At 43.8% G+C, this 18,511-nt stretch overlaps 2 protein-coding genes across 7 annotated transcripts in view; both read right to left on the bottom strand.

Annotated features, from left to right (window-relative positions):
• Positions 1-18,511, bottom strand: part of LOC103108622 (protocadherin alpha-1-like) — a 209,738-nt gene that overhangs the window by 16,399 nt on the left and 174,828 nt on the right.
• Positions 1-18,511, bottom strand: part of LOC103108553 (protocadherin alpha-C2) — a 219,943-nt gene that overhangs the window by 66,246 nt on the left and 135,186 nt on the right. For 2 of the 6 annotated variants that reach the window (XM_007517502.3, XM_060179594.1), the window contains exon 1: positions 1,336-4,271. The exons of the other annotated variants lie outside the window; for them this stretch is intronic. In XM_007517502.3, coding sequence (XP_007517564.1) covers positions 1,336-3,909 — 2,574 coding nt within the window. In that variant the 5' untranslated portion in view covers positions 3,910-4,271. Of the gene's footprint in view, positions 1-1,335; positions 4,272-18,511 lie in introns of those variants that run through there. 6 annotated transcript variants of the gene reach the window in all.

The raw sequence follows: 18,511 nt of genomic DNA, 5'->3' as shown, positions 1-18,511 counted from the left end.
GCAGGTGGGGGTCATGGAACTTGGACCTAGGTCCTTGCACATGGTAAATTATATCCTTTACCAGTTGCACCCCTGCCTGGCCCCCACATTTTATCATTATTTATGGGACAAAGTTTTGACTTATGAAATTCAAGTTGTCTGTTATTTCAAATATGTATCTGGAGACACACTATACATCCATAAACTGTCCAGAAACTTAAATCTATTCTTCACAATACTAAGTGGCCTAGCCGACCCCCAAACCTAAACCCATTGTGTTAACTAACATCTGTCTTCATGTATAGCAAACCATGTACTTTCCAAGCCTTTTAGAGCTACTGAAAACCAGATTTTAGATTCAGAATATAAATGTGTACTCTGGAACATATTGAGGTATTGCTTGAAGTATTGACATTTAACTCAAAGACAGAGGAACAATAGAAGCTACTTCACAGCTCATCAAAACCATAGGAACTGTCACCAGGAAATCAGATTACAGACTGTTTAAGCTAAAAGCTCAGAAATCCTCTTACAATGAATTCAGAGTATGCAAAATAAATAAATAAATAACTAGTAGAGGTGTTCCTCTCCTCCCCCCCTTTTCCTTCTTCCCAATCCAACCTTGACCTAGTATTCACCACCACCACCCCATATCCCTAGCCCACTCATTCTGACATCTCCCTGGCCCAACAAAACAAACTAGTTCTTGAGCTCTAGACCTTGCCATTATTTCCTCTGATAACCCCCTACAGAAGAGTTACCATATCAAACAAAGTAAAGTTTGGTTTAAAGTGAGGTCTACATTATAATTTCCTGAAGATCTGATTGGGTTAATTCAAAGCAATTACTAGAAATATGTGGCAGGATGGTTTCCACTGTAGACACTCCAATGTGTAAACAGGAGCAGTATACAGAGGTGACCACAGCATCTAGAAGTCTCAGAACTTTTCAAAAACAGTATTCCTATAGGATTTCAAGAGACCTGCTCCTGCAGATGATACAGCAGAGGCCATTTCTCCTTCTTTTGCTTAGCAGTACCCCCAGCATCATCTTATTCTCAAACCTGTTCTATTTCTCTACAGAACTGTGCTTAATATAAAATATTTAAGACTCAGCTTAATCTCCCAATTTTAAAGTCAGCCCTTCATATTATCTGAAATGGAATGAGAAAGTAAATACTCTAGAATATACTCTTTTTCTAAAAAAAAAAATAACATAGTCAAAACAGATATATACACACACAGTTTACCAGACAATCCCTGACATTATTAATCACTCAATATAACCAACCATAAAATATTGGGGTGGAGAGGTGAAAAAAAAATCCATGGAAGACCCCTTGACTATTATTCTCACCTCATTCTGAGAAACAGACTCATTTTTTAGAATAATCAGGTTCCCAGCACTCTGTCCACTTTGACCTGTGAGGTGCCTGCTGTCCCTGGCTGATGCCTGGGCTCCCCCAGGTCCAGGTCCTGGTCCTGGTCCTGTCTGCGCCCCTGTGTTGTAAAACATGAAAGTGTCACTCCCTGAGCCTGCTGTCAGACAGGCCTTATAGCAGTAAGTCTTTGTGAGGGAGCCATTCCCTCGCACTTCAATGAAGTGAGGCTGTACTTTGAGGCCATGTGGAATCCTAGCATCAATGTTGTTATTGGCCTGCTTGTACAGTTCTGCAGGGCACCGCTCCCTCACTCCACAGAAGCCTCCACAGCACGCAGTACCATATGCAGTGTAGTGGTAGCACTTAATGATGCTCAGGACAATGATTGTCAAAAGAAATATAAAAGACACTGTGCTTAATGCTATGATTAAATAAAGCGTGATTTCAGAGTATGTCCGAGAGTTCTTCACATGTCTCTGAGTATCAGGAAGGATTCTGGAAACCCTGTCCACCACAGCAATTGTAATGGCCACAGAGGATGAGAGTGATGGCTCTCCATTATCTCGAACCAACACAGTCAAGTTAAAAGTGGTTCCACTCTCATCTCCCACTTTCCTGGTAGTCCTAATTTCTCCTGTATGTAGCTCTACTTTAAAGAGGTCCAGGTCAGAAGTCTGGACCAGATGGTAAAAGAGCCAAGCATTCTGCCCAGAGTCTGAGTCCATGGCTATAACTTTGGTGACCAGGTAGCCAGCAGGGGCACTTCGAGGCACCATCTCAAAGGCTGCTGAGGAGTTGGTTGAGGTAGGGTACAGGATATGAGGGGCATGGTCATTCATGTCCACCACATACACATTGGTGGTCACAGTGCTGCTCAATGGTGGGTTCCCCTTGTCCCGGGCCTCCACGATCACATAGAACTCCCTGAACTTCTCATAGTCAAATGAGTTGACAGCATAAAGGCTGCCACTGGCACTGTCGATGGAGACATAGGAGGTGACTGGTAGCCCTTGAACCTCCTTCTCCAGGAGGGAGTAAGTCACCTCTGCGTTCTCCTTCTCATCTGGGTCTGTGGCTTGCACGGTGCAGAGCAACACCCCTGGCAGATTGTTCTCCTGGACATAGATAGAGTAGTAGTCCTGCAGGAAGCCTGGTGGGTTGTCGTTGATGTCAGAGATCACAACCTGCAGTGTCCGCTGGGATGTGAGCTGTGGCACTCCACCATCAGTGGCTGTCACTGTGATGTTATAGGCAGCTACACGCTCCCTGTCCAGAGGGCCACTCACCATTAGAGTGTAGGAGTTTCCAATGCCGTTCAGGCGGAAAGGCAATGTGACTTCCAGACCCAGGCTCACTCTCTGGTTGGAGCCTGAGTCTTGGTCACTGACACTGAGAAGAGCCACTAGGGTGTTGGGTGCAGCATCCTCAGGCACTGGGCTGTACAGGTCCCTGAGCACCACCTCTGGTGCATTGTCGTTCACGTCCACAATGTCCACCAGAACCTCGCAGTGACCCACCATGGGCACTGGACCCTGGTCAGTGGCCTGCACATAGATCTGATAGGAAGAAGCCTCCTCGTAATCCAGGGCTCCACTGACCCGCACTTCCCCGGTGCTGGCGTCGATGCTGAAGAGCTGCCTCTCCCGGTCAGACGTGTAGCTACTCAAGGAGTACCTGAGCTCGCCATTGGAGCCCTCATCCGGGTCAGAGGCGTTCAGCTTTACCACCAGGGTGCCAGGGGGCGCATCCTCCCGCAGCTGGACGCGGTAAGTGGACTGGTCGAAGGCGGGAGAATTGTCGTTCGTGTCCAGGACTTGCACAGAGATCTGCGCTGTGCCGGAGCGGGCCGGGCTGCCCCCGTCCACAGCCGTGAGGACCAGATGGTGCCAGACCGCCTGCTCGCGGTCCAGTCCCTTCCGCAGCACCAGCTCCAGAACCTTACTATTCTCCTGTAGGGGCTTAAGGTCCAGCTCGAAGTGCTCACTGGGGCTGAGCTGGTAGCTCTGCACTGAGTTGACGCCCACGTCCGGGTCCTGCGCGCTCTCTATGTGAAAACGCGCCCCTGGCGCCACCGACTCGCTGACCTGAAGCTGGTAGTCAGGCCGCGGGAAGCGCGGCGAGTTGTCGTTGATGTCCAGGACCTCCACCTCCACTGCGCTCACAGCCACCGGACTGTGCGCCAGCACCTCCAAGCTGAGCAGGCAGCGGGGCCGCTGCTCGCACAGCGCCTCGCGGTCAATGCGCTCGTTGACGAAGAGCGCTCCGCTCGTCAGGTCCATCTCCAGGTAGCGCGGGCTGGGCGAGCCCAGATGGCTGATGCGCAGGCAGCCTGGCCCCAGGCGCCGCAGCTCCAGCCCCAGCGCGCGGGCCACGTTGCCCACGAGCGCTCCGGGCGCCTGCTCCTCCGGCACCGAGTAGCGCAGCTGGGAGGCCGCTGGGCCCGGCAGCGGCAGCAGAAGCAGAAGCAGCAGCAGCAACAGCAGCCAGGGCATGGGTGCCGGGAGTCGTGGGCGCGATGTCGCTCGGGGTCTGGTGGCCGCCAGCTCCATCGCCACCAGCCGCGGCGGAGGCAGGCGGGCAGGGCCCGAGGCAGCAGCTTCCCGAGCCGCGCTCCCCGCCCGGGCCCCGCCTCCGCTCACGCGCTAGCAAACGCCCGGGGCCGCTCCCCGCGCGGGCCGGCGCGAGGGCTCCGGGCCCCACCGCCCCTGCAGCCTCCCCATCGCCCAGCTCCTCCGCGAGCCGCTCAGCCAAGCTGGTGTCTGGCCGCCGCCGCTCCAGCTCCAGGGGGAGGGGAAACGTAATCTGCGAGTCCGGCCCCCAGTCCGCACGAGGCTGCGGGCGGCGACCCCCCACTGCTCTGCCTGCTGCTCCAGCTCGGCTCCCGCCGGCTCCCAGCAGACCGCGGGACGCGCCACTCCCTTCCTCCCCGCCCCCACCGTCCCGATCTCCCAGTCCCCGCCGTCCCTCCGCTGCTTCAAGAGTCTTGCAAAGAGCTTTTTCTAGGAAAAGCTGTTAAGTCTCGGACTAGGCTCTCAGCTCCCCAGGAAAAGATTTCCAAGCGCAGTTGAGGAACATGAACTGGGGACCTTAGTTAAGTACGGACACTTGGGCGGCGGCTCCTCACTCAAAGGAAATAAACTGCAGTGGAGCCGCTTGCAAGTCCCAGGTTGTGGGACTGTTTACAAGACCCAACATTTCCCCTGGAGTCCTCCTAAATTGTACAAAGTAATCTAGTCGTCTCCTAGGGCAAAGGGAGGGGACGGGCAGTGGTATCCTCTTTTGGACCATTCTTGAAATTAGTGTTCTGAGATCCAACAGTCCATTCTGCTCCTAGCTAGCCAGGTGACCCTTATTTTCAGTGTGTGCCTTGGCAAATAACCAACACTTAAGGTTTTTGATTCTCTTTAAAAAAAAAAAAATGGCTACAGGAAGCTGCAGGCTAAGCTCTCATTTGACCCCCCTTTAATCATGATGAGGGAGGGGAGATTCCGTCAGTTTTTAAGAGGGCTTTCCTTGAGACTTTCCCATATTTTATTTTAAATCTTTTTCATTTATCACACAAGACATTTCTTTGTTCTCTCAAAAGTGATTTAGAATGTTTTTCTTTAATGGATGGCAATGTCTTCTAGAGCATGCAAAACCATTAAATCAAGAAAGTTACTCCTGATCTCCCAAACCTGGCTGAAATGTGGACTTCCCTTCAAATCACTGAGTCTGCTGTTGTTAAACAAAATGTAGGAGACTGGGTTTTATCTGATGATAGCCAGTAATCCCAGTGACTACAGCTTATCTTCCATTAATAGTAACACCTCTCTGTCAGTTCCCTAAGACTCCCCCCTTGTATTACTACAGAGGCAGAGCATAACCAGTTCTCTTCAGTGAAGAAGGATCAGAGGAAGCATTTCCACGCTGTGCCATTGCCTCTGTTTCTCTGTTCTGAACAGCCTCTCTTTTGCCACATATGCAAAAGATACTCACTAAAATATCCTCCCCCCCCCCCCAGTCCCCAACGTTCCCTCTGCTAACTCTCTCTGTATATGTCACTCTCTAGCTCTGAGCTGGAAAAGCCAGGATGAGACCTGACATCTGGCATACTTCCCTCCTTGAGGAGCTGGAGGGAGGGGCCATAGTAAGGATCCTGTCACCAGATTTCAAAGGCCTGCACTGGCACATTCCTCCCTTCCCCTCACCAAGTACACTTGCTGACAACACAGCCTAGCCAATTTTATTTCGGAGAAGCTCCCAGCTTCCCCCCAATCACTGCTGCTTCTTATTTGTCCTTTTGTTCTCTCAAGAGTGCCGAGTGGGAAGCAATTTCTATCACATTCTATTCCTGTCTCCTTTCTAAGGTCTCTGGCTTCTCCATTTTTGCTTCTTCCCACAATGTCCCTTCAGTAACTCTGTCTGTTTGCCATGGTAATTTGATCCCAGGAAGTCATAAACTCTCAAGTGCACAAACTGTAAACCTAGCCTATGTCTTCACCCATCACTTACTTCTGAAAATAAATGGCTTATAAGTGGAATCAAGTTATAAGTTGTCAGGAAGAGAGACCTTTTCTTCCCTCATCTCCTCCCAAGACCCTCACAGTCACTGTCAACTCTGCCCACAGTTCAGGACACTGACCCCTGAGTGCTGACCATTCCTGCATCTATGCCCCTGAAAAGATCGCAGGCACTCAAGGAAGAGACTAAAGTGACAGAGGCTTGGCAATGTTTCAGTGAAAGTGCCCAGATGTCACATGGAAGTCCCCAAGTGTCACATCTTGGAACAAAGACCAGAGCTTGTTTGTCTTTCAGCAGTCTTGTCATCTTTTAGTGAAGACACCTGCCAGGTTGTCCAATTTGATATGCCAGGATCATAAGCTTTAACTAATATTTATTCCCTCAGTGACTGAAAAGGCAGTCAATACAAATCAGCCACCTTTTCAAAGACATTCTGTTAAAGAGATGGTATTCTCTAGGCTTGGCAGGACAATGAATTAGTTCCTCACATTATTGTGCTTTGTACCCTTTCAACTTTACTAACTGGCATATCACAACTGCTTGGATTGTTGACAAGTGCCCTGTGTACAAACATTAATGCCTCAACCACACCATTTATGAATTTCTTCCTAGACCTCCCAGGGGCAGGAGGCAGGCGGTGGCACACCAGTTAAACAACACATAGTATGAAGTGTGCTCTTTCCCACCTGCAGGGGGTCACTTAACAAGCAGTAAAGCAGGTCTGCAGGTGTCTGTCTCTCTCCCTATCTTTCCCTCCCCTCATAATTTCTCTCTGTCCTATCCCTAAATTTAAAAAAAATGGCCACAGAAGCAGTGGATTCATAGTGCAGTCACCCAGCCCCAGAAATAACCCATAAGGCAAAAAAAAAAAAAAAAAAAAAGAGCAGGGGTGGCAGTGAGACAACGAGCACAGCAATAATGCACAGGACTTTCAAGAGGTTCCAAGTTCAATCCCCAGTACCAGGACTGAGTAGTACTCTAATAGAGAGAGAGAGAGAGAAGAAGAAGAAGAAGGAGGAGGAGGAAGAGTAGGAGGAGGAGAAGAAAGGAGAAAGGGGTGCACCCAGTTAAGCACACATATCATCAAACACAAGGACCCAGGTTCAAGCCCCTGATCCTTGCCTACAAAGGGAACTTTTCACAAGTGGTGAAGCAGGTCAGAGGTATCATCTTTCTCCTCTTCCATCTTCCCTCCCCTCCCAATTTCTCTCTGTCCTGTCAAATAAAATAGAAAGTAGGAAAATGGAAAAAATGGCCACTTGGAGTAGAAGATTTGTGGTACTGGCACCAAGCCCCAGCATTAATCCTAGTGGCAATAAAAAAAATTTTTTTAAGGAGAAAAAGAAATGGAAGGAGGAAGAAAAGGAGGGAGGAAAGAAGGGAAAGCAGAACAGCCAAGTGACTGGGAACTAGGAGCACAGACTTGGAGTTAGTCAACTCCCACTGATATGGCTTTGGCCATATTACTTAACCTAAGTTTTAGGTTACTTGTTTTAATTGGGAAGAAAATACTAAATAGAATTCATAGGGCTGTTATATCTTATCATGTATATAAAACAATTTGTAGGGGCAGGTAGTGGCTCATCCAGTAGAATGCACAATTTATCATTCAAGAGGACCCAGGTGCAAGTCTCTAGTCCACACCCACAGGAAAGAAGCTTCTCAAGCAGTGCTGTAGGTATCTCTCCTTCTCTTTGTCTCTGTCTCTCCCTCTCTCTGTTTCTGCTAACTTTTTATCAACAAGAGAGAGAAAGAAAGAAAAAAAGGAAAAAAGACTACTGGTAATGGTGGCATTGAGCAGGCACCAAGACCCAGCAATAACTCTGGTGTCAAAATAATAATAATAATAATAAATAAGGGCAAAAGACCGGCACACTTTAATGATGGCCCTTTTAGTCACAACCAAGCCACCTCATCATCTGGGGCCCTAGACAGGGAATCCTGGGATTCCCACATAGATATAATGTGCCTAGACCTCTAAAAGGTCCCTCTCTCCATCATCACTGGGCATCTCCATGAAGAACAACAAACCCTTTTATGGGCCTCTACAGGACCTTGCTCTCAATGTAAAACAACAATGGTAGAAACTGTTCCATTCTCCACTGTTCCCCACAACTGTGCCAGATAAAAAGTCAATGTGATGGAAAAGATGAGTGTCCAAAGTAGGCTAAGCTTTCTGGATTATTATTAGAGCTTATTCTGTATTTTGAAAACAAAAGGCCATCTCTTTTCTTCATCATCAAGGAAAGGGACCTTCTGTCATGAGAATTCCTTCAGGAGGTCTATATAATTACAAGAGATACACCTTTTTAGGATATTTGAAAATATCTTAGCAAAAGAAAATAGAGTTTCCTATCATGCTGTAATATCCTGCACTCCACATAGAGCCTGGAACTTAGAGGTACTTAAATGGTCTTCTTGAGCATAACTAAATTTACAACTTGCTTGTGCTTTCTCTCAAAAAGAAAACAGCTTCTCCTTGGTAGGGTGATAGCACACCTGGTAAAGTGCACACAATGCCATGCACAAGGACATGGGTTCAAACCCCAGGCCCCCATCTGCATGGGGGAAGCTTCATGAGCAGAGAAGCAGTGCTGCAGGTATCTATCTATTCCTTCTTCCCCCTCAATTTCTCTTTGTCTCTATCAACAAAAGGGAGGAAAAAAGGCTACTGGGAACAGTAGATTCATCATGCTGATTCCGGGCTCCAGCAATAACCCTGGTGGCAAAAGAGTGTGGGGGGGGCACTTATTTTTCTCTCCTCCCTTTCAAAACTTTATGTACATCTCAAGGTCCAGCTTAACATCTGTCTCACCCATGCAGCACTGTCTATTCTAAAGAATGTTCAGTTTCCACAGTCTGCATATCTCTGATGCTCACATGATATTCTTTAATACAAACAAATACTTAATATTATTTCTTTACCTTATTGTAAGCAGCTTGTAAGTAGAAGGCATGACGTATAATTCTATGCACCACAACAGTGTATAAAATGTTATAATAAGGGGACTAGGCGGTGGCATAGCGGGTTAACGTACATAGTGCGAAGTGCAAGGACCGGTATAAAGATCCTTGTTCGAGCCCTCAGCTCCCCACCTGCAGAGTGGTCGCTTCACAGGCAGTGAAGCAGGTCTGCAGGTATCTAGCTTTCTCTCCCCCTCTCTGTCTTACCCATCTCTCTTGATTTCTCTCTGTCCTGTCCAACAACAACAACAATAATAACAATGATAAACAATAAGGGCAACAAAAGGAAAAAATAGCCTTCAGGACCAGTGGATTAGTAGTGCAGGCACTGAATCCCAGAGATAACCCTGGAGGCAAAAAAAAAAAAACACTGAAAAAAATGTTATAATAAATAAGTAAATAAATTAATACCGCTTCATGTTCTTCCAGGTTATTTTTAAGAGTTTGCGACTCTGGTACTTCTCTTCTGCTATATCTATGGACAATGTATAATAGAGGGACCATGTTATCATTCTTTCTATTTTGTATTATAATTACAACTGATAAATTAAAGGTATTCCCTTCTCATAAGTAACAGGGTAAATAGAGTGCCTTAAACAGGGTTTTATTTATCCCCATGCTAAACAAAAAATTTGAAACAGTATTTCTCAATTGTATTATTTAACTGTGTTTGTAAAATGTCATGAGGTCACTGAGCACAGGAGCAAAACCAATCACAGCAAAACCAAATTAAGAAAAACACTACCGGGGGTCAGGCAGTAGCACAGCGGGTTAAGCGCACGTGGCGCAAAGTGCAAGGACCTGCATAAGGATCCCGTTTCCAGCCCCCGGCTCCCCACATGTAGGGGAGTCGCTTCACAGGCAGTGAACAAGTCTGCAGGTGTCTATCTCCCCTTCTCTGTCTTCCCCTCCTCTCTCGATTTCCTATCCAACAATGAACGACATCAATAACAACAATAATAACCACAACAAGGGCAACAAAAGGGGGGGAGTGGCCTCTAGGAGCAGTGAATTCATGGTGCAGGCACTGAGCCCCAGCAATAACCCTGGAGGAAAAAAAAAAAAAAGGAAAGAAAAAAGAAAAACACTAGCATTCAGCAAACTTTCCTGATTCATACACATTTTCGATTCTCTATTATTACCATCATTACTCATCCTTTTCTTTGAGGAATCAAACAATTTGGAGCCTTTTGGTCACAGGGCAAGAGGACACACTCATTAATTTGGGCTTTGAGTTAGTCATCAAGAGGGGACCTGCCAAAGAGGGAAGGATATATATTCCATGTTTAAGTTGTGTCTTTATACATTTCCACAAACTACACATATGACAATTTTGAAACAGATAGATGAGTGGACCAACGAGATGGTTCAGTAGGTAGAATGCAGTTTACTACTCAAGAAGTGCTGCATTTCATCCAACACCACATGGAGCACCACAGACAATACCAAGGGAACTCTGTGAATACTAAGATGGTGCTTCTGTGCCTCTCATTTACTCTAAAAAATATAGGGGGGGAAATTGTGCTGGAGAGGCATCTTGGTGATGCTGTACATGTGTAAGGCCCTGGGCTCATTCTAGCATCACATTAAAAACAGGGAGGGTACAAATGAACATCTTAATGTTCAATGTGGTCTCAGATCTTAAAAATTCCATCATGTTGGCTAGGAGATACCTCAGTCAGCAGAGCACACTCCTTGCTGTGCATAGGGCCCTGGGTTTGAGTCAAGCATGACATGAGAGTACTATGGATGGTAGAGCGGTGATATGCTCTTCCTCCATTCTCTCTACATATCTCTCCCATCAAATAATTATATCTTGCTTTAAAAGAAGTGGATTTCTGGTCTTTATGGATATCTAGAAAGAAAATACTTTTCAATACAACCATAACATTCTAAATGGATATAGCGTCCAGTGAATATGGAAGTAACAAAGGCTTTTTTTTTTAAATAAAACATACTGTGAATTTTCTTGACAGTTCAGAAGGAATATATTGCCTTTTTTAGGGATAGAGAGGCTCTCTTTTTAGTTCTGAACAACTAATATGCTGTTAATTCTTCCACAAGGCATTTGGAAATTGCTTAAGGTTAACAAAGAGACGTAAACTATCTTTGGACAATAAAAAGGTGCTGGGTGAATAGGTTAAAGACTTGAATGGTATGCTATATTAACAAATAAAATAAAACTATTCAATATTTAGGAGCATTGCTTCCTACCTATATTTTCATTCTTTTTAATATTTATTTATTTTATGAAACAGAATTTGAGAGAAGATAAGGAATAGAAAGGGAGAGGGACACCTGCAGCAAGCATTGTTTTACCATTCATGAAGCTTCCTTTACAGATGGGGGATTAGAACCAGAAGCTTGAACCCACAGTAATGTGTACATTTAACCAAGTGACTCACCACCCAGCCCCTAGTATTCTCAACTAAGATGTTCTAGAAAGAACCATAGAATGTTCAGTGTTGAGATGTTCAGAAAGTATCTTATCCAAATTCCTTATTTTTCACTGAAGAAAGTGTTTAAGCCAAACTTGAACTTCAAGATCAGTGAAGACAGGAAGCAGAAAAGTGGTAATATAAGTGGTAAGGAGATGAATGAGCTTCCACAGAACTGGAAAAACAATGCACAGATATGGCTAGAGAACAAAATTTCCTCTTCTTTTAAAAAGTGACATTGAACTTGATATAAGTCCCTTCAAAAACTTACTAATTCTTACATGTTTGTTTATGCACTTAGAAATGAAGACATTTGCACCGCTCTGGTGTTACTAAAACCTAGTAACCTCAAGTAAACCAAATAAATATTACATTGTTTGGACATGAACATTTTATATTTTCAGTTGCTAGAATCATTGAAAAAGGAAATGCTACAAGCATTCGATCTGGAGTTCCTGAACACATGAAACAAATTCATCCAATATACCCTTATGAAAATAAATGAAGAAATACTGTGAGACAGCAGAAATAGGTGATTTCATAATTGCTTGAATCACAGTGTCAAAATGTGCTTACTAATACTATGCTAACCTGGAAGGGTAGTTCTAATGGGCAAATACAAAGGTCTACCACTGGTCTTATTTCATTCTATAATTACTCAGTGACAAGACAGCATTAAGTGTTCAGGACAGTTCAACAGCTTTCTGGGATAATAACAGCAATTGTCATATTATACCAGGTTTCTAATTAACAAAAATCACTATCAATACTCTATATGAGACCTGACACATGCTCCAAACTTATAAATTTGTATTTAAAATAATCTCTGGCTTCTAGAATTTTCATTAAAGTGTGTTCCAAGTTTCCATTCATCATTTGGGGTTCCTTACTTTAATAGAAAACCTTTTTGACCCTGTTTATCCTTTGCAAGTTTTGGGATTTTAGCCATACAATAAAGTAAGTTGGTAATTTGGCACTAAAGAACATCCTTAATACCAAGTGGATTTTAGCCAAAACATTCATTGATTTGGATATTTTTTCTATTTAAAAAAATGTAGATATCATTGCAGTACCTCAAAGTTGAAGTGTTTCCCAGCTACAACTAAATGAACTCCACAGTTTCTCTTCCCTTTGCACATCATATTTGCTATTTGGAACAAACAAACCTATACCCTGTCTAAGAGGGATTCATTTGTAAAAGCAACTTTATATGTTTAGAACATCAAAGAGTTGTTGATATTTTTAAATGGTGCCCAAGGCCTCACACATGCGAAGCAGACACTGATGCTGAGCCACCTCCCTGACTTCTACTTGTTGACTTTTTGGGTCCAAACTGCATCCTTATCCCTTGGCATTGTTTACATATTTTTAAAACTTTTTAAAAATGTTTATTTATTCCCTTTTGTTGCCCTTGTTGTTTTTATTGTTGTAGTTATTGATGTCATTGCTATTGGATAGGACAGAGAGAAATGGAGAGAGGAGGGGAAGACAAGAGGGGGAGAGAAAGATATAGACACCTGCAGACCTGCTTCACCACCTGTGAAGCGACTCCCCTGCAGGTGGGGATCCCGGAGCTCCATCCCATATCCTTATGCCGGGTCCTTGCGCTTTGCGCCACGTGCGCTTAACCCGTGGCACTACGGCCTGACTTTTCTGTTTACATATTTTTATTAAAAATGTTTTGGGAGTAGGGAGGTAGCGCAGTGGGTTAAGCATACATGGCACAAAGTGCAAGGACTGGCCTAATGATCCCGGTTAGAGTCCCAGGCTCCCCACCTGCAGTGGAGTCCCTTCGCCTGAAGCAGGTCTGCAGGTGTCTATCTTTCCCTCCCCCTCTCTGTCTTCCCCTCCTCTCTCCATTTTTCTCTGTCCTATCCAACAACGATGACAATAATAACTACAACAATAATAAGGGTAACAAGAGGGAAAATAAATTTTAAAAAAATTAAAAATGTTTTATTTGGGAGGAGGGGGAAGGATGGATGGGACAGTCTTTTGGTGGTGGGAATGGTGTTTATGTACACTCCTATTAATTTGTAGTCATATAAATCACTATTTAATTAATATGAGGGGGAATTTATTGAATGTATCAAACTTTTTAATGCATAGACCACAGGCTGAGTCTTTGATATGTTGACTCTCTTAAAAGCTTAGACCAGGGAGAACAGAAGCAACCGGGTGCCATAGCTGCATACAAATAATGTCAAAGGACATAAATTATGGTGATGTTGTGTATGATGCAGCAAATCCTAACAAAGGGGTTTTTCAGAGTTAACCCAACTGCCAAATACTATGATTATAGCAATAACTATTGCCTTCTTAAACTCTAAGACAGCAGGAACCTCCTGCTTCCTCTAGAGAGCTTATATTTCCCCCAGTCCTGGAACCTTTAGGGTGGGGCTCACTTTCCTGCATGCTTCTCTCAATTCATACCAAAAGATATTGCATCCACCAATCCCAACCTAATCAATGCAACGAGTACCACCTCAGCATGCTTCACTTCAGACTGTGTCCAGAAACATCAGGTGTGGAATGTCAACTCTTCAGCCTCATTACTCAGGTGAGATCTTTCCTTTCATAGTATTCTCTAATTCCATTCCAGGTGGTTCACTTCCTAACAAAGTCCCAAAACCTAGATATAGACCAGGTCCCATGAGATAGCGCATGTGTTCACATGTCTCCATAAATTACAGCAAAATATATACCTGAAAGCAAAAGTACACAATAGTCTGTAGTGAGTCAGTATAAAGTTCATAATGAAGTAGTGTCTACTTAGACTTAGATACCCTCCTCACCTACTTCCTATTACACTTCTCTCACTCACTCCAAAGCTAACCTTATCAAAGCAAGGACTGCAAAAACTGAGTAAGGGTAAGAGACTGGCATACTTCAAGTGACTCTTTAAGTGACTCTTTAGTCACTATCAGGTCACCTCATCAGCTGGGGCCCTATTTGGGGAGTCCTGAGATTCCCAAACAGATATGATGGGCCTACACCTCAAATAAATCCCTCTATTCATTGTTACTGGTCATCTCTATCAGAAACAACAAAATAGGCCCCTTTGTGGGCCCCCCATAGGATCTTGCCCTCAACTTGGATCAACAACAGTAGAGAATGTTCCATCCTCTGAAGGGAGGATAGACAACATCCTCTAAGCTACACCTGAGGAAGATGGATCGATACTGGGGCAGCTTGGAATACTCCTACTCATGGCCACAGAATGTGAGGTCAGATCTATAGGCATGCAGAGGTCACATTGGCTCCTAAGCTGAATATGGATCACATCAAATCGATGTGATCACATCAAATGGATGGGGTTTACAGTCAACAATATTTATACAAGTTTTCCATATTTGGGAGCTACTCTCTTCCCTGATCCAACTTTCTGGTCCTTTATACAGCCATGACATCATCTCCCCAGACAATAACTTAGATCCACCTGCACTTCAGATTTCAGGCTCAGGAAAAAAAAAAAAAAACTAGTACAGCCACAGGCCCTTTTGAATATAACTAAAATATGGCTACTAGCTATCTATAAAACGGAGACCCCCAAACTCTTCTGCACTATTCCAGCCTTTAGGTTCATGATTAGTCAGCAATTTGTTTAGCTTTATATGTTAACTCTCTTTTCAGCCACCAGGTTCCAAGCCTTGGAGTGTGGTAAAGTGTGTACTTTACCAGGCAAACTCTCTTCCCACTTCTAACCTCAGAATTTTTCTTTAACAAAATATCTTTTAGGTAGTAAATTCTGTGTTTATAATTTCACTAGCAATCACACCTAGCTCACTTCAAGGCTTTTAGTCATATTGTGTGCTTAAAGAGTGCACCTAGCATGCTTTAGGAGGTGGTGCAGTGGGTAAAACATTAGGCTCTCAAGCATGGGGTCTCCAGTTCAATCCCTGTATCCGAGTGATGTCTGGTGTTCTCTCTCTCTCTCTCCCTCTCTCTCTCTCCCTCCCTTCCTCTCTCCTTTCCTCCTCTTATCTTTCTCATTAATAAATAAAATCTTTTTTAAAACTGTTAACCTGGAGGGACCAGGTGGTGGCTCCCCAAGTAGAATACACAATTACCACATGTAAGAACCCAGGTCTGAGCCCAGTCACAACGTGTGTGTGTGTGTGTGTGTGTGTGTGTGTGTATTTCACAAGCAGTAAAAACAAGTCTATAGGTATCTCTCTCTTTCTGTATCACCACTGCCTCTCTCAATGTCTCTCTGTCCTATCAAATATAAGAGAAACGGGGTCAGGTTGTGGTGAAATTGGTTAAGCGCACTAGTACCAAGTAAAAAGATCCAGGTTTGAGCCACGCACTCCTCACCTGTAGTGAGAAAGCTTCACAAGTGGTGAAGCAGGTCTGCAGGTGTCTCCCCTTCCTCTCTCAATTTCTCTCTGTCCTATCCAATAAAATGGGGGAAAAGGCCTCCAGGAGCAGTGGATTCCTAATGCAGACACCAAGCCCTGGAGGTAACCCTGGAGGCAAATAAATAAATAGAAAGGGATGGGGTCTTAGTTGTGGTGCACCCAGTTAAGCACACATAAGTACTAAGTGTAAGAACCCACACAAGGATCTGCTTGAGTATCAGGCTCTCCACCTGCAGGTGGGAAGCTTTGCAAGACATGAAGCAGGTCTGCAGGTGTGTGTGTGTGTCTCCCCCTCTACCTCCCCCTTCCCTCTCAATTTCTGTCCTGTTCAATAAAATGGGAAAAAATGGCCGCCAAGAGCAGTGGATCTGTAGTGCTGGCACTAAGCCCCCAGAAGCAAAAAGAAAAGAGAAAAAGAAAGGGAGAAAAGGTAAAGAATGGTCATTGGACTAGTAAAGTTATGGGCCCTTTGGAATATATCTAAAATAGACCTACTAGCTATTTCCAAAACGGAGACCCCAAATCTTCATCTGCCATATTCCAACCTTTAGGTTCATGATTAATCAACAATTTGTTTGGCTTTATATGTTAACTCTTTTTCAGCCCCCAGGTTCCAGATGCTACCATGATGCCAACCGGACTTCCCAGGGCAGGCGAACCCACCAATGTGTCCTGGAGCCCCGCTTCCCTAGAGCTCTGCCCCCCTAGGGAAAAAGAGACAGGCTGGGAGTATAGATCAACCTGCCAACACCCATGTTCATCGAGAAAGCAATTACAGAAGCCAGACCTTCCACCTTCTGCACCCCATAATGGACCCTGGGTCCATACTCCCAGAGGGTTAAAGAACAGGAAAGCTATTGGGGATGGGATGGGATGGGATGTGGAGTTCTGGTGGTGGGAATTGTACCCCTCTTATCCTATGGTCTTGTCAGTGTTTCCATTTCATAAATAATTTTTTTAAATGGTCATTGAGCCCCAGCAATAACCTTGGTGGCAATAATCTCTCTCCCTCTCCCTCTCTCTCTTTCTCTCTCTTTCTCTTTCTCTCTTTCTCTCTCTCAGCAGAACTTGGACAGGAGTTGGTGTACTGCACCAAGTAAAAGACTAGGGTAGGTGGGGCGAAAGAGTTCAGGTCCTGGAACATCCTGGAAGAGGACCTAGTGGAGGTTGTATTGTTATGTGGAAATCTGGGAACTGTTATGCATATACAAACTATTGTATTTATAGTGTACTGTAAAACATTAATCTCCCAATAAAGGGGAAAAAAGAATGCAGCTAAATAGATCATATATCAACCCTACTGGTTGCAAAGCCAGACTGACTCAAGATCTGAAGGAAACTCCAAGGGCTGTGGTGTCTTTCTTTCTGCATCATTATTTTCATCTCTGTCTTTCTATGTGACTAAGTCAGCCTGGAGTGCTGATGCCCTAGTGATGACAAACAACAACAAAAGCACATTTTATTTGACTGACAGAATAAAGAAGTAAAATCTGGTGCTGACTGTTTATACAGCATCTTTGAATAAATGGCCTCAAGGTCTTAAAATATTTAACTTGATATGGCAACAAGATGAAGTGGTTCAAATGTCAGTTTTCAGGCTAACTGAAAAAAACATATACACAATACTCCCCAGTCAGTCAGCACTTTACATGTCAACTTGTGAGTTTTATTTACCTAAATCTATTAGGTGACTCTCAAATAATTCTAGTGAACCAAAGACAATGGGGTGTTAACTTTAACAAAGATCTAAAAGTGAAGCATAGTGTATGGTGCAATGATTTACTAGAAACACAGAGCTGTTTAATATGTGATTGTATGGCTATAAGTTTCCCTTTCAGAACTGCTTTAGCTGTGTCCCAAATATTTTGATAGGTTGTGTCTTAATTTTCATTTGTTTCCAGGAACATTTGAATTTCCTGCTTGAGTGAATCTCTGACTCAGTGGTTCTTAAGGAGTATGTTGTTTAGTTTCCAAATTCTTTGACTTTTAATAATTTTCTGTTTGTTGTTAAATGTTAGTTTTACTCCACTGTGGTCTGAGAAGATACTTGGGATGATTTTGATGCTCTTGAATTTATTGATGCTGTCTTTGTGGCCTAACATGTGGTCTATCCTTAAGTATGTGTTATGTGTATTTGAAAAGAAGGTGTATTCCAGTTTTTTTGGGTGAAGGACTCTGAAAATGTCCAAGAAGTCTAGTCTGTCAATCTCTTCATTCAATTCTCTTGTATCTTTGTTGGTTCTCTGCTTTGTTGATCTGTCTAAGTGTGAGAGTGGGGTATTGAAGTCTCCCACTATTATTGTATTACTATTGATGTATTTTTGAAATTCTTTCAGTAAGTACTTGATGTATTTAGATGGCCCCTCATTGGGTGCATACATGTTAATAATTGTTAAGTCTTCTTGGCTGATTGATCCTCTAATCATTATGTAATGCCCTTGCCTATCTTTTATTACTTTATTTAATTTAAAATCTATTGTGTCTGAGATGAGAATGGCTGTTCCTACCCTTTTTTGTGGTCCATTAGCTTGTATGATAGTTTTCCATCCTTTCACTTTAAGTCTGTGTTTATCTTGTTGTGACAGATGGGATTCTTGCAAGCAGCATGTGGTTGGGTTATGTTTTCTGATCCATCCCCCCACTTTGTGCCTTTTGATGGGTGAGTTTAAGCCATTGACATTTATTGATATTATGGGTTTAATGTATTGTAGTGCCATTGTTCAAAAAAATTTTGTTAGCTCTGATATATTGCAAGTATTATATTGATGTTCTTATTTATAAGAGGTCTTTTAGAACTCTTTCAGGGCCGGTTTGGTGATGGTTGCCTCCTTTAACTGTTGTTTGTCTAAGAAGGTTTTGATCCCTCCATCTAGTTTGAATGAAAG

Source organism: Erinaceus europaeus, chromosome 2 (assembly GCF_950295315.1).
Source record: "Erinaceus europaeus chromosome 2, mEriEur2.1, whole genome shotgun sequence".
Lineage (NCBI taxonomy): Eukaryota > Metazoa > Chordata > Mammalia > Eulipotyphla > Erinaceidae > Erinaceus > Erinaceus europaeus.
This window is presented reverse-complemented; position numbering and strand designations above follow the sequence as displayed.